The 16,453-nt window shown below is 35.5% G+C and overlaps 1 protein-coding gene across 3 annotated transcripts in view; it reads right to left on the bottom strand.

Moving 5' to 3' along the window:
• The window catches only part of TTC7B (tetratricopeptide repeat domain 7B), a 121,702-nt gene that overhangs the window by 44,773 nt on the left and 60,476 nt on the right, over window positions 1–16,453 (bottom strand). For all 3 annotated transcript variants that reach the window (XM_084208757.1, XM_084208758.1, XM_084208759.1), the window contains exons 14-16: window positions 15,888–15,960; window positions 14,464–14,624; window positions 482–598 (exon numbers count right to left, since the gene is read on the bottom strand). In XM_084208757.1, the coding sequence (XP_084064883.1) occupies window positions 482–598; window positions 14,464–14,624; window positions 15,888–15,960 (351 nt within the window). The remainder of the gene's footprint in view (window positions 1–481; window positions 599–14,463; window positions 14,625–15,887; window positions 15,961–16,453) is intronic.

Genomic DNA, 16,453 nt, shown 5'->3' with positions numbered 1-16,453 from the left:
AAAAACAGCCTTACTGACTGTGCAAGCACATCATTTCTATCCATGTGACCACTGATGTTTCCATGGTTCTAATCAATGTTTGTCCTCTTACATATTATTCAGTGAAAACCCTCGAACTAAATTCCTACTACAGCAATCTCTCCACTAGCCAATATAAAAGACTAAAACCCTGATCAGGAAACAAAACAAGACTATACCAGTACACTGAGAATTGGGTAACTCATTTGAGTTACCCAATCTGTGTAAACAGTCTTTATCATTGCAGAATTTAGTAGCTTTGGCATTTACTTCATAGAGCCCTGGGTAGTTCCACATGACCATCACCTGGTGTCTTTGAACCTCAGTCTCTAGATTTCCAGAGGATTCGTTTGTTTATATGAAATAGCAAAACAAGTAAATGCAGTACTTCTGACCGAATATTGCCCTGAAAGCTACTAACTAAGCAAGGTAGTGAGCAGCCCAGCACTCTACAGCATCATACCTTGGGTTGGTTAGATTGTAGCAGGATTTCCAAATCTGGAGCATGTGTTTACAAGTAAGGAGTGCTTCATCTGGGCCTCTGCACAGGGACTCCAATTTGACTTTTGTAAACAGCAATCTAGTGAAAACGAAAAAGAAGTCAAAAGATATTCCAATTCAAGAAAAACATTTTTAACGACAGCATCACACCAAACTGGAGAAAACTAAACTTCAAATACAGTAACAATTAAAATTTACTGAAGGAATTGCAATAAATATCTAATGCCATCAAAGTAACAGTGCTTTTTACAAGATGCCTTTTTCAACTGGACAGAAGCAATAGGTGACAGGATTTTTATTTCAATTTAAAAAAAAAGTTATAAGACAATGTAGCTTATTGAAATTAACAGTACTACAGGATTCCACAGGATGTATCAAGTTGTAGGCTCTCTACCTGGATATCTTCCTAGTTATTTAAAGAATATAAATACAATGTGACAATAAAGGAGCTAGTCCTTTGGTAGGCACATTTATAGGAGTCACAGCACCTAGGAACAGATAATACTAGAAAAATACTAATTTAAAGGCAATTTTTAGCAAAATCACAGATTAAAGAGCACAAAGCATATATAGGAGGAGAGCATGCATATAAAACTGTTAGCCTACTTTCTGTTTTAAAACCCAGGTGTACTTTGGCATTTTATTCCACTGCAACCTTAATCATACTAAGTGAAAAATTTATATGATTGCTCATATGGTTTGCGTGGGAAGACTGAGAAGGGTGTAGAGGGGGGGGGATGTGTGAAAGCTCAGAAGTTTCTTATCCCAAATACAAACTTGGAGGCTGCTAATAGTAACTGAAAAGTGCAGAGAGTTTTCTCAAGAATAAGAAATTATATCAAGTTATAGTAGTCAAATCTTCAGCATTGCACTTAACATCCTAGGCAGAAACTACCCAGCATGTAAATCCAAAAATGAATCACACAACCTTAAGTGTGCAACATGTGCACTGTGGGACTGAGGAAGAAACCAAGGGCAGTTTGCTGTGTTAGTCAAAGAAAATGAGCACCTGCCAGGTAGATAATGTCACACAAAGTCTCACTTGATATCTTGTAAGAATGTAGAGCAGTGTAATCACTCTGTAATGTAGAACAGTCATACTAGCTTAGCTTTCTTCCTATCAGTTAATTGGATTTGAGTATAAAGGGAACTATATGGATAATTTAAAGTTGTATTTCATTTGGCAGAGACGTCCTCTCTAGATACTCGTTTAACAGTGACTGTATCACTGAAAGAAAAACATGCCCAGGTCTGTCCATCATTTGACTGAAAAGAGAAGGAAATATGACAAATAACATCCTCCTTCCTTCACACTCCCCTCCTATACTCTACCCTTAACATATGCACATGCAAGCCTCACCCAAAGAGCAAGACCTAGGCATCAAAACCTGAAACCAAAATCATAGGAATCTGTCTCATACAATCCCTTTCCTGCTTCTCTGCAAGATAGTGCATTTGACAGTTTGAAGAGCCTAGAGAAGCTCAATTTCTTAAAATTTGTGATCATAAAGCATTTTACAAAAGTTATGGAACATAATCAATTCAAAAGCACTGAATTTGCAAGTCATTCTAGAGTCAATAATCATAATATATACCTTATTATATACAGTTTACAGATAGACTGAATTTCCATTAACAGTTTTCAAGCATTTAAGAATCTAAGGGATTTTGTAGCAGAGGGAAGGCTCAAGGTCAGGAAAATACTAAGATTCAACAAGCAAAATTTAAAAGGAAAAATGGAGCAGGGGATAGAAAAGGAGGGGATTTGGTTATTAAGAAATTATTTAAAAACAAAGTACAACATAACAGGAATCAGTGCAACAAAAATTCTGGAACCTGGGCTACTTGTGTAGGATTCAATGTCAAAACAGCAGAAGACAAATATACTTGTATAAGAATAAAAGCAACACATCAGTTTGGTGCTTTTGGATGCACATGTTGCAACATCATTCTTGTTTCTTGTGCATTAAGGCAGTCAACAGGACAGGGTGTTCACACATTTTCCAAAATACAAACAACAAACAAAGTATATGATGGAAAATTATTCACAATTCTAATAAAGGCTAGGACATTTGATCTAATAAATAAAGTGCACTGGTGTAGGATTATCCACACTATAGAAAAAATAATCTTGTGAGAAGAAAAGGTTGCATTTATAAACCACATAGAGAAGCTTTCCTGGATCCAATTAATATTTGGACTATAAATCTTAAAAGAACTAAGACACCTCAGAAAACTGAAAAATGATGTTGTTAATAAAATGAAAACCTGCCAACTACACATACTTGACAAATGGGGGAAGGAAGGGAAGAGGAAGGAAGCAACATAAAGGAGGAAGCCCATGTGACAAAGAGATCTCCCATATTACCTAAATTTTATCACGTTCCCTTGAAACATGGCTGGAGGTATAAGCAGCTCAGGGACAAGTGTTACCAGAAAGGTTTTAGAAACTAAGAGGTAGGTTATCTGAAAAAAGATTTTCTGAAAGGTCAACTTCAAGCATCTGTGAAAATAGCTCTTCTGGAATACAGCCTGCACTACAGACACAGAGAATTTTAAACCTTACAGGAAGTTTCAATACACTACTAAAATTATGAAGAATAGAGAAAAACTACCAAGTGATAGGATGACAAAAATTAAGCTGTAGATTTTATGAACATCATTATCTGTTTGTGCCTGTTTGACAATCAGAAGTTTAAATTACTGGCACATGGTGCCAGAGTATCCTTATTCAAAAAAGAAATTAAGAGTAGAACAATGTGTGTCAGAGATGTAGAATAAATACAACAGCTAGGAAGAGAAATCTGTTAGGGTCAAATCCTTTGGGGAAGGGAAGTAGGTAAAACAGGTTCTTTCAAAGACAGACTAATAGGCCATTTGTTCCAGCAACGGTGTTTTCTATGTATGCAGATCTTTAACATAGCTAAAAATAAAGTGAATTGTATCATTTTAGGAGACTAATTACCCAGACACAAAATGAAGAACAAATCAAACTCTTAAGTGGAAAGACTTAGTTATTCTTGGAGCTAATAGCTGATAAATTTATGAAATAGCTACTGAAGCAGCAAATGACTGCATTACTTGAAGACTGTTCTCACTAACTAATGAGGATATTATAAAACACCTGCTCATAACTAATCCATACTTTACTGGATTTTTAATTATATAAAGAATGAAAAATTCCAAACAGGTTTATAACTAGGTCTTTGAATGTCAGTGACAAATAACTGGACAGCGAAGGTTAGCAAAGGCATCTGAGATGCAGCAGAAGCCTGGTGTTTAACAAGGATGTTCAAACATCTAAGGATCTGTGTCTCAAGTTGAATGGGTAAAACAACATGTGTGACAAACTAATCATTGAGAAGATGTGCAAGTAAGACATTAGAAATGTGCAGAGATCCTGTCAAGAACAGTGGGGGACAGGCAGAAGACAAAAGAGCAACACAAAAAGCTGCATCTTATGTAAACTAGTAAAAAACAAAGCTAAACTACACTTGAAAAGATTATTATGTACTAAAATTATCGTCTTTTACAGCTTTTTTGTATCAAAGTAGGAAAAAAGAGAAAATGTGTTTACTAAATGAGGATGAATATTAAGAATATTCAGGAATGAAGCCCCAACCTTCACCATAATCTTCACCTATGTTGTCTGAGATGGGGAGCAGGAACCCTCTAAGGACGACTAAAGTCAAGGCAGTAAAAATTCATCAATTTCTCAGAATTATGGAAACAATGACATATAGGACTGTCCTTTCTAAAGTAAAACTTCAAAGAAAATATCACTTCTGGAACGAGGAGGGAACAGCATCTATATTGCCAATGATTTTGTCAGGAGGGAAGGAGCATATAACCTGTGTAACCATTATTCCAAACAAGAGCTGCCTATCAGCTGGGCTCATCAAGGTAAGACAGCTGTGAAGAGGCCAGATGCAATTCAGGGACCACTCCTTGGAACAGAAGGAGAAAGACACAGTGGCATTGTACAATATCCCAGTGAGACCACACCTGGAATGTTATATGTAATTCTCATTGTAACAGCTAAAAACCCCACACACTTGAGGAATTTCAAACTGGAGTGGCTGCACAGAAAGGCTGTAAGGGTGATCCATTTACTGGAAACTACAGAGTACAAAAAGTACTTCATTTAGTTAGTCTAGCAGAAAAAAAAAAAACAAGAAGAAGTACAAATTCTTTCTACAAATACAGATGAGACAAGCAGCAGGAAGGGAAAAGAACAATTTATCTAGAGGAAATTGTTTCCACAAAAACAAGTATATCTAAAGGCCATTCTGACTATTAAAACACTAAGGGTGGAAATCAAGTCTCCTAATTTATAATTAGGTTGTAGAAAAGCCTGCTTTCTCACAGTTTGTTTTGTTTTCACCACAGAAGAGGTGGTGCAAATAACCTAAGTTCTTAAAATACAACTGATAAGTTCATGAAAAGATTACAGATAGGACCACTATAATAAGGGGGTCTTGTACCATCTAAGGTTCTTGCTACTGCTTTATTACCTAATCAGTGCAAACTAGTCTATTAATCCCTGATCTGAAGCTTTCCTTACTATCCAACCAGTGTAATTTATAGCAAAGAACTTATGGATCTCCAAAATAGAATTGTTGTTTTAATTCTTATCCGGTCCGTTTCACTTTTTGAAAATGCTGCAACCACCCCAATTTTCTTCCACAGCAACTCTCTTACAATGTCAGGAGATCAAGAGAAGTTAATTGGTCCAATACTGGCTTAAGCTATTGAAGGTATTTCTAATCTGTTGAATGAAACAAAAATTTGAAGTATGGAAGACTGAGCTCTGCTATGTGACAAGTAACATTACTAATACTGAAAACTCTTGCTTATGTCAGTGAACAGATAGTGCTCACTTCAAGCATCATTTTAAAACCTGCTTTTGGGATCATGATATAACCTGCCTTACATTCTGTGATCCTTTCTTCAAATCAAGCAATGTGACACACTGTGATGCTTCCCCCAGACCTGCCTGCTACAGCCCTGTCACTCAATGCAATAGTAATCGGGAATCTCCCTAAAGTCCCTCAGACTAAGCAATATCCTACAGAAAACTTATAGTTCCATTAGACTTCTTTTGAAGAGTCCATATCCCCATATCCTGATCAAAACTGATCAGAATGCTCTATTTTCAGTTACTGTTGGAAGCAAATTTCATTATTATTCCCTTATTATACAAATCATTTATATTGTTCAGAGCTTGAAGAAAATAAGAAAGAGTTGTATATAACACTTAAAAGTATGTGCATTGAAAATTATAGTGTAAAGCACCAAAAGCCTCGCTGGAAAACCTAAGAACCACCCTAGGAAAATAAAATTTAAAAGAATGCATCAAATCTCCTTGCTTAGAATGCAGGATTAAAATTGCAACTACTTTGGTTTATGTTTAACCTACTTGGAGTAAACTTAGTAAGTTTTAAGAGAACCTTTTTAAATAATTGAAGTGTTTGCTGAGAGTAACTTCAGCTAACAGTATTTTTTACATGACAATCAATTATTAAAAATGTTAGGAAATAATTAATATACTGGCAGTCCCATAAATATGGGTACAAGCAACAAACAAGCCACACAAAGTATCAAACAACAGTCTGATCTCCCAGAAAACCACATCAATTTATACAATAGCTTACTAGAATAATAAACTTTATATATAATCAATTCTGATATATAGCCTGTTACTTACGAAAGCATAAAAGAAAGGTGGCAAATACCAGTTCTGTTTTTCACTTTTAAGTGCTTATTTGATATATCTCACAACTTCAAATCCTCCAATGCTAGAAGAATTCAAAAGAAGTTCTGGCTTTAAAACCAAGCACTATATTAAAACAAGCAAAGAAAACTCCCTAAAATAAACCAGCCCCCGCAAAAACTATCAAACAAACAACACCCCCAGCCCTAAAAACCCCCTCACCAAGGCTAATCTTATGACTTGTAATATCTTAGACTAACTACTTTGACAATAATTCTGCACTAAAAAAAAAAAAAATCACACAAAAAGAATGATGCAGAATGTAATGCTAAAGATACTGAACTCTGAAAATAAACTCTTTTTTAACAGACAATGTAGACTTCAGATTATCTGAATTTAAGGGGAAAATTAAATACAGTGATGTAGAGCTTACATTCACCTGCATACTCCATACAGTTTGATGTCATTTCTGTAACAAGCCATGATAGTGTCAACTGCTTGTGCAAATTACAGCAGGTTAACTTTGAGACCTCACAGAATAATTGAAGTGGGAAAGTAGCACACAGAATACACGAAGTGAAGGTGGAACAAATATTAGTCAAAACTGATTATTTGCAAGAATATAAATCTATTGACCTTTCTAGATAAAGTGTTAGCAAGTCAGTCCTTGCAATCAACAGTTACATACATAGGAAAGCTTCTGATGATTGACAGGAACCATAAGAAATGAGGAAGTAGGAGGGAAGCCAAACCTTGCTATGGTCAGTTTTCTCTGTGTCAGTACATGCTGTGAGCAAGTGCCCTTCTAAAATCCCTGTAATTACTCATAAATGAATAGTTTAGAAGAAAAAAGCTAAAATTAGAAGAAAATACTGAAGTTCCCAGTGTTTATGTCATTCACAATCCAGATTTTGACAATAGTTTACTGTCTGCAAGTTGATAGATTCATTTACAAGCAGAAGGTAGGGCTGACTACCTTAAAATTCTTCACTTGAAAATTTCAATTGAATCCAACAGGACTCTAATTTACATGTAATATACCCCCTAATGTAAAGATCCTTATAAAACACAGCAGGAAACTTCATGAAGAAACTGTTCAGCAGCATGGCTTAATAGCTGTCAGGCCAAATTTCTTTTTAAAAATGAAATATATAGGTATTGGAACAAATACAGCCTTTGCAATCTATATGGGGAAACACATCATAAAAATAATTAACCAAGAGGCAAATAAGAATGCCAGCAAACAGGTAGTTGAATCAAAGTCCCCAGTGAAACAATCAAAGTAATTAACACAACCCTTCCCAAGAGACGTGATGCAGGTGCTTCTCTGTATAACGATGTAATAAATATTATTGAAACATTTTGTGCAGTTCTGGCTCACACGTAATGAAAACTGGCTACAGTGCAAGGCATAACTGAAAGGCTGGAGAACATGCCCTTACTGCCAGCAAGTACCATGATGTTCTTATCAGAAAAGATGCTGGGAGGTGGTCTTCTTACAAAAGCTAGCATCAAGAGAATGGAGTCACCAGGACTGCAGAGGGATTAGCAAATTATGATATAAAAACTAATGGCTGGAAAGAAACAAAAAAGAGATCAATTTAAATTAAAAACAAAAATGCAGTCTTAATGAAGAGTGCAACTCCAACGCTGAAACAAGCTACCACATGCTACAATGGTTTCTCCAGGTTTTGATGCGTTTCTATCAAGACTGAAGTTCTCTGGAAGGGATGCTTTAGCTAAACCTACATTAATATAAAAAGTAAAGCAATGTAGGAACTTCTAATATACAGACAGGGGGCTTAAGATTTGATCCTCCTGGCCTCAAACTAATAATTCAAGCATCCAGTTTTGACAGCTGTCCCTTTAACACGTGCTGTAAAAAGCTTACAGCTAGCTTCACATTACTCAGCTCCCAAATACCTGCCTCGTCAGCAAAACACAAAATGACACAATTGTAAAAATTTAACCTACAGGGAGAATGACAACACAAAACTGGACAGACTATGAAAGATATATTAATTTATAATGGATGTATTTATGCAGTCATTGATCTTAGATGCAACTGTGCTAATCAAAGTACAGGAAGAAACTTATAGAGGTGTCTTCTGCAATTGCAAAGTGAGCTGCTGCACAGTGAGTCTACTCCATGTTGAGTATTCAAGGAAAGTTCTATTATCAGGAAAGACATAAATACAAAGAGTTCATTATAAAACATGAAAAATCATCATTTGTAAGTACCTTGACATCACTAAATGCCCAACACTCGCAATAGGAGGTCAAGCAAACAAATCTAGTTTTTCAAAATCTCCAGGAAAGCATTTAGCTTAATAAAAAATAAATCTCCTAAACTGTTTCTCAGTTTATCACCAAACCTTCTTCAACACTGGCTGCACAGATCCCAAGTACTGGGAAGCCCATATACACACAGAAACCTGGATGAAGTAAAAATAGGCTGCTCAGACTGCTATTTGAAGCATGACTCTCAAAAAAAACATAAGAAGCAATAAAACCAACCCTCAAGCTCCAAAATAACACAATTTTGTGGAAATCATGAATAGGTATGTTTGGTATCCATTGGATGGCCTTCCTTGCACCCTATTATTCCCCACATATTTGTTGCCAAAGCAGTCAGACCTGTGGTTTTTGGTGCAGTGTATGTATGCTGTATTCCATATTATGAACTCAATGTCCTTAAGAAAATGTAGATCTCTAAACTATAATGAAGATAGTTTCTGACTAAAGCCAGAACAAATTAGTTATACTTGAAAACTTTTTGTTTGCCTGCCTTGAATTCCCTGCAGCATCCAGCTCATGACCCAAACTGGGACTCTTTCAATCAAGTTTCAAAGAATCTACAGCCTAGCAAACATAATTCAGGGGTAAGACCCTGAGGCCAAATGACCAATTTGTTATATAAAGTAATATCTACCTATCAACAATGTCTTTTTTAATGGACCATTCAGTAAAAGCATACAACAACCACCAAAGGGGAAGAGGGATGGGGGAGTGAGATAGAAGAGCCCAGGATAAAAAGAAAAAACACAAGCAAATGATACTGTGTTTCATGACTTAACAGAAAAATCATTCCTGTGAACTAATTCATTTAACTCCCAATATAAACAGGACCAAAACTGAATGAATTGGAAAATCCATGTTGTCAAATATTGACATCACTACTTCTTGTCCAATCTTGTATTATCACCCTTTCTTCAAATAATTCCCAGTGCTCTATTTATCAAGGGAAAAAACCCACAAAAGCACAAACAAGTTTTACCAGCACCACACACTGCAGTGCAACTACTACTGACCTTGGGAAAGCAGAACAGGGTAGTCTGTTTCCTTCAGTTGATAAATATCTTCCTGTCCCACAAAACATTTTGTGCATATGTATAATCCAACACTGCCTGTACCAACCAGTTCTTTTTTATGCCCACCTGGACATCTCCAAGAAGGAAACAAGTTTTTTACTCATTGAACTGAGAGGAATGTTTCAAAAGGCCCTGTGATTCTGGGAAGTCTAATGCAGCTCAAAAGAGCCCTTGAGGGTCAGGAAGGAAAAGATTAAATAGCTTTCAGAGGAATGACATATTGGCCTGATGCTTCTGTGAAATATTCTTGGAAGAAAAAAAATTTCCATCACACTTCAAGAAATGTAAATGTTTAAACTGTGAACTAAGTCTTCAGTTGTCTTCAAACCTGTTACCATATGCCTTTCCTTTTTGAGTGTACTTAACATTAAAATAACATGCACTCCTCAAATAACCCATCTGCTGTTCCCTACTTCTGCTACTTTAAAAGCTTGTCAGCTGCTACCCATTGCAGTTCCAATTTTTAGCATAAAATTAGCAATTTACTATTTATTTTGCCTAATTACACTAATTGTAGGCATTATATTTGTATTTAAGTGCCCTGTCCTTTGAAATATTAAGGGAACCCCAAACTGTTAAGATTAAGAAAACAATATCCCAAGTACTTCCCTAGGAAACCTGACTCCATCTCTCTTGACTGAGATAAATTATGTTTTAAATTATATAAAAATATATGTATTAATTAGGAATTAAAACCAGAAGTGTTATTTCAAGTTTTCACATCATTCAATACACCACTAAGATATAAATTCCTTGTAACAAGCAGATAAAAGAAAGAGGGACTATTGTAAATAAGGCTGGTCAGGTAATTGCACATGCTCAATATATATTGTATGTATCACAAGCTCAATATGAACCAATGCAACACAACCACCACTATCTTGCATCACCCTGAATATACCCTCAGACTGGAATGCACACCTCTGGGACTGATTACACATGCAGAGTGGGAAACCAATGGATTAACAGAAATAAAACTCAAGGAAAATCCAAGCAACTGAGACCTGAAGCCCCGCTCATGGCTAAGGACTTTAGCAATTTAGGATATATTGTGCTCCCTTCATGCCTAGTCTTGCATTCAGGGCAGTGCATCCTTGCCTCTGTTTCAGGAGGAGAAAGGGATTATCTCACTCAGCTTCCCACATATTTGATGGTTAGGACTCTGAGCTCCATCATTTGTGGGTTAAAATCCTGTCAAGCTGGAGAACTGAATTTTATGGTTCTACTACTGGGACAAGCTCTCTAATGAAAGGAGAAAACCCTTAACTTTCAATGAATTCAAACAAAGTAGCACCTGATTGGGATTACCTATTCAGGTTTATTAGTGCTGGCATCTTATTCCCACCCATCTCAGTATTGATACTGAGTACAGTATTCATACTTGTCAGTATCTTAACTTGTTTGATAATCTTTTGTCTAGAGATCTTTTTGTCCCTAGATTAAAGCATGCTTGGATTGCAGGTGGCTTCAAAGATTAGCCAGCATTTGAAAGGAGATTGATTATATTCACACAGCTGATTTCTTTATAAACAGAGTGGCTACAACCTAGCAATTTAAGCCTACAAGAAGTTTGAAAAAATAGTGCTATAAATATTCAGCAAATAACTTTCTTTTTAGTATCTCTGAAAAAAATTAATACATATCTATTTCACTTTTACAGGTTTCTTGGATTTTTGTCAATAGTTTTCCCAATACCTATTCAGATCTCAGAGCAGACTGCACATTTATGCTGCCAATATAATAAATATAGGAGGAACAACCATTCAAAGAAAAAGCTATACCTTGCTGCTAACAGCCCAGGGTGTTTGTTCCTTCCTTCCATTCCTTTAGATAATGACTGGACAGAATTCTTTGGCTCTGAAGAATTTCTTTCTACTGATTGACCTAAGATGCCCAGGGCAAAATCATGATCTGATTGGCCAACTTTCTAGCTTTATAGTGCAGGAAGGTTAATATTAATTGCAGATCCAAAGGTATGCTTGCTGTACGCTTCAAATATTGAACTTGAACTCCAGGAATGCACCAAGTTTTCAAATGTCAAAAACTGACAGACAACATATTTACTAATTGATTACAACAGAAGAGTGCTGGAAAGGATCCACTTCTCTGCATTATTCATGGTGTATCCTATGAGTTCCTTGCAACCTCTGGCATTTTACAAAGATGCAGTATCAAACTTGTGAAAATGTAGATTCTTTTTAAAGCAATGCAAAACAAAAAGAACACACAGCTGTGAAGAGAGCAAGAACAGCACTCAGTGCAGCAATGCAATGACAGCATACAGAGGTATGTAGATAGGAATAAGAGAAGAAATGAGGAAAATAAGGAATAACATAAATCACAAGCACTATGCTTTAATATTTCCAAGTATAGAGATTTATTACTCTGCAAAGCCATCACAGTATCTATTTGCATAAAGCTGTGGTAAAGTATCCTGACAGAAACACAGAGAAAACCAAGAGAACTCTTGTAGTATTTAGCTTACTGGATTGCAGACATAACTGAAATATAAAGCATAAAGACATCTGAAGTGTTTACAAAACCCAATAAAGCACCACAGGTGAATAATGAAATGTTTCAGTGTATCTAAAAATCAGCAAGCTGCAGAGGAACACAAGAGGATCTATTCCCAATCTACTAGGAAATACCATGAGATTGTTTATAGAAGTTGCAAAATAAGAACATGGATTCATCAATACACTAAGCAGCTGTGTTTTGTATTCTATATATACGCACGTACACGTTGTCAACCATTTCAAGAGCATTACATATAGTTCTCAAAAGCTGATAAATCCTTGCAAAAATAACCCAGTTACATGACAGAATCAATCCAAATTTATATTATTGACCAGATGTGCCTGTCTGGCTGTCAGTATCAATTGGAGAGAGCAGACAAGAAATCTCAATCATATTTTCAACTTCTCTGGGAAATTGACAGCACTAAAAACAAGACTCTGAAAGACTTTCTAGAGATGCATTTAACTGTTTCACCTTGGATTCTTTAGCATTTGTTACTACATCTGGTGGTGATTACTAGTGCCAAGAAATTCCCAGATCTGTACCAGTACACTGTATCACCACAGAGTCCGTGTTATACAACAGGACCAACAATTTAGAACCACTACTATGACCTTTATTTTATATATATATTTATATACACACATACCTTAATACAAAGATCATTACTGTAATGAACAACTTGAACAACATGTTTAACCAGAGTTGCAGTATAGACTACTCTGGAAAAGCCATGAACCACATTTGAAAAACCCATAAATACCTTCTGAATGCTCACAAGAGTATTTTTAAACATTTTACTGAATGGACCCTTGTTCTCCCATTACAACAGAGATTTATATAATAGGGAGTTCTCTTATAACAATAGGGAATTCTCAAAGTACAGTCTCAGAAATACTTCTGGACTATTACTACTCTGAGACACATAGCAGTTACAGCTACATTATTTACATTGCCACTAAGTGGCAGAACATGAAATGAGGACAGATGACAGTCAAAGTGCTTTGAACATATTTGTCTTTAACAATAATAGGGTATAAAATTAGGAAGCTGATACTTCAATTGCCTCTCAAACCTTGACTTACTGACAAGTCCCTCAGTCCTGAGGAAATCACAAACAGATTTGAAGGGAAACTACTACATAGTTCTGAAATTGTGAAACATCTATAGCATCTATAGGTAAGAACCGAAACAAGTCACAGGTGTGTAGATAAACTAGGAAGTGAGATACAGCAAAAGGCAACAAAAGCCACTGCACAGAACTGGCTGCAAGCCACAGAAGTTCTAACAAGAGGTGGTATCAACAGAGGTCCTGGTCAGATGTGTGAGGGAAAAGTACCTTATAGAGACAGTCAAATGGAGACATGAAATGTCAAGGAACAGGAAGGGAAACCACCATAGTTTCTATTTTCAAATGAATAATACTTAAAGAAATCATGTTTTGCTGGTAGGCTGACATAACAACAATTTATGATATAGGCTGGTCATTTAGAAGTTAAGAATAAGGTAATTTTAAAAAATTGTCCAAATAAGCATGTAGGATATGTGTAATATTATGGATTACAACCTTAGTGACAGCTGGTAAAGCACCAAAGTGGAAGACTGGAAGTTAATGAGTTAATGGAAGCTGTCCCTGAGATATTTTCCTATAAAGTATTTTATTAGATTTTCATAAGAAAATAAATTTTAAAGACCAACCAACTGAAAAAAAACTTAAAACCCAACAAAAAAAAACCCTTACAAAAGTACAAAATCCAAATGTATGTTAAGAGGTACTTAACCCAAAACTAAACAGAAATAATTATTTCTTTCTTAAACAAGAGAACATCTAGCAAATATGCTTCTTCCCTGTTCACTTATGTAGTTGTCCATCAATCAGCTTCAGATGACTGTTATTATCTAAGCGAGTGAGGAGACTTTCTGCTTTATGATGCATTTTACAAAACATATTCCATACAATTCCATAGAGTTATCTGTAAGATGGGATAAATCTAGCCTAACTAATAGTTAAGTTCTGTTTATACTTGCAATATTGCATAAAAATAAAAGACACAAACATAGTACAAAGCATGCAACAGGGAGAATTTATTTACACAGATGGTGTAGAAAAAAACAAAGTAACATCAACTATCCAGTTCTAACCTCCCTTCCAAAACAAATCCTTTACCACTGTTTAACAAGCCTTTAATAAGCAGACTTGCAATAAATGGGTGGGAAAGAAGACTGCTGGAAAAGAAAATTGACCCATCTTCAAATCCATCTCCTCTTAAAATGAATGAAATGACAATCCAGGAAAAATAAATACGAGAGAAAGCACAGAAAGGAAACATGACATTCACTCACATAAAATTTTCTGGATATTCACTCAAGGCCATATCAATGATATTCAAAGCATCATGATAGTGTTTCTGGGCTGATAGCAAGAGTGCAAGAAGATGAAGAGAGTTGGCATCATCTCCTTGTAGCTGCAGAGCCTGACGAACATAACCCAAAGCTTCTGGTATCTGATTTTAAAAAATAAAATAAAAAAAAAAGGCAGAAAAAGAAAGCACCACTATTAGACATATTGCCTTTTACTTGATTGACATCCATGAAAATTTCAAAATGCTCACTCAGGTAACATGTAGGATTCTATTCACTACTGTAAAACACTACTCAGAAGTTTAAAATGGACCTGATGCACTACAGTGAACACTGAAAATTAAATAATATGTTAACTCTGGAAAGTAAGACGAATGTTCCTATAAAAGTTACCTTCAGCCCCTTAAAATATCCTCTTTCCAGTCCTAGCTGTACTTCTATAAGATTTTGAAAATATTTTAATTGCAATGCTAAACTGAAATGTACAGCAACAGTAACTTTTCTTTATGCAGAATTTCATTGTCTCCTCAGCTGCCTGTGTTTTTGTTCAAAGTAAGTACAGCAAGTGTTAAAACCAAGAAATTTAATTAAGCAACACAAGCATTTTGGAATTCAGAATGTACAGAGTCATAGCCTGTTCCTAAAAAAAATTTTGTGCTAGTAAAGTGACAATCAATTCCACTCTTAAGTGACATAGTCCAAGTTCTGTGCTACTGATTGGCAATGAAAAGTGGTCACTAGAGAATGTAAATAACTGTGCTCAGGGCTACTTTGTGAAATAAACACAACATAGAAGAGACTTACCATGATATACAGAAAGCAGTTCCACATTATCCAAATTCATCTGATGAATGGTAGAATGCCTTAAACACGATGGCTGTACAAGCTGGACTAAGCTCTGATCTCTTTTACAGTGATAAAATATTTTCCAGTTTTCTTAAACATTTCTTTGTAATTTTGTCCACAATAACCAAGCCTCACACAGGTATTCAGGATGGGCACAGATATTACCAGATACTCAAGATTTAGTCACTGTAAAGATCGTTAAAGACTGGATTCAAGAGCTTCCCTCTCTAGGATCTGAACAGAGATTACACATAATAGGTAAAAACACCTTAAAAACGGACTTTTTTCTCTCTCTGTCTGGCAACATAAATGCTGAAGTAAGTGGAATTACTTCTGTCTTATTTCTGATCCTAGAGCCGGAAATAATGGTAGAATTCTGGAGAACTGCATAAGACTGAAGGGGTTTAGAGAGAGTATTTCAAGGTTTTTTCCATATATGTGAATATGTGCACAAAGAAAACCAGGTTTTTATTGAGGAAACCTTCATCTCTATTCATCAACAGTTACAAATTCTAATCTTTGTATGACAGCATGATGCTGCACTTTAAAACATAACTAACCTGTCTGGAAATGGCAAACTGCAGTGCCAAGTAAAATGCTGCCAAATGATCTGTTGGAGACAAACTGTGAGCCCTTAAAAACAAAGAAACAAAACAAAAATTAATTTTCCCCCTGTTCAGACAGGTTAGACATACCCATAAATGCATATATATTAATTTCTCTATATTCAGCTCTCTTCACTACATGTACACTCATATTTAGATACAAGTGACATTCATTTCAGAAACTTTTCGTATGCTTCTCAATTATCCTTGATTTAAAGAAAGGGACATAAAAAGTAATTTTCAATAGAAATGACCTTGGGACATGAAAAGTAATTTTCAATAGAAAATAATTATGCCATTTCTGCTTAAATCTTAAAATAAATCTTTAATACAAAATGATTCTTCAAATAAATTATACTCCTAAGCAAACACTAGATGTCATTACTTGGAAGATTTATAAGAAGAATTCATTAAACAAAGTTTTCTTACAGAAAAAAAGGGGAAAAATAATCCAAACATGAATTCTCTAGAATATCATGCCTTTAAAGAGATGAACAATTTCAACTTTCTTACACCTTTTA

Source organism: Fringilla coelebs (genome assembly GCF_963513975.1).
Source record: "Fringilla coelebs genome assembly, chromosome: 6".
NCBI classification, from domain to species: Eukaryota; Metazoa; Chordata; class Aves; order Passeriformes; family Fringillidae; genus Fringilla; species Fringilla coelebs.
Note: the sequence above shows the minus strand (reverse complement) of the source record. Positions and strands in the feature narration are given on the sequence as shown.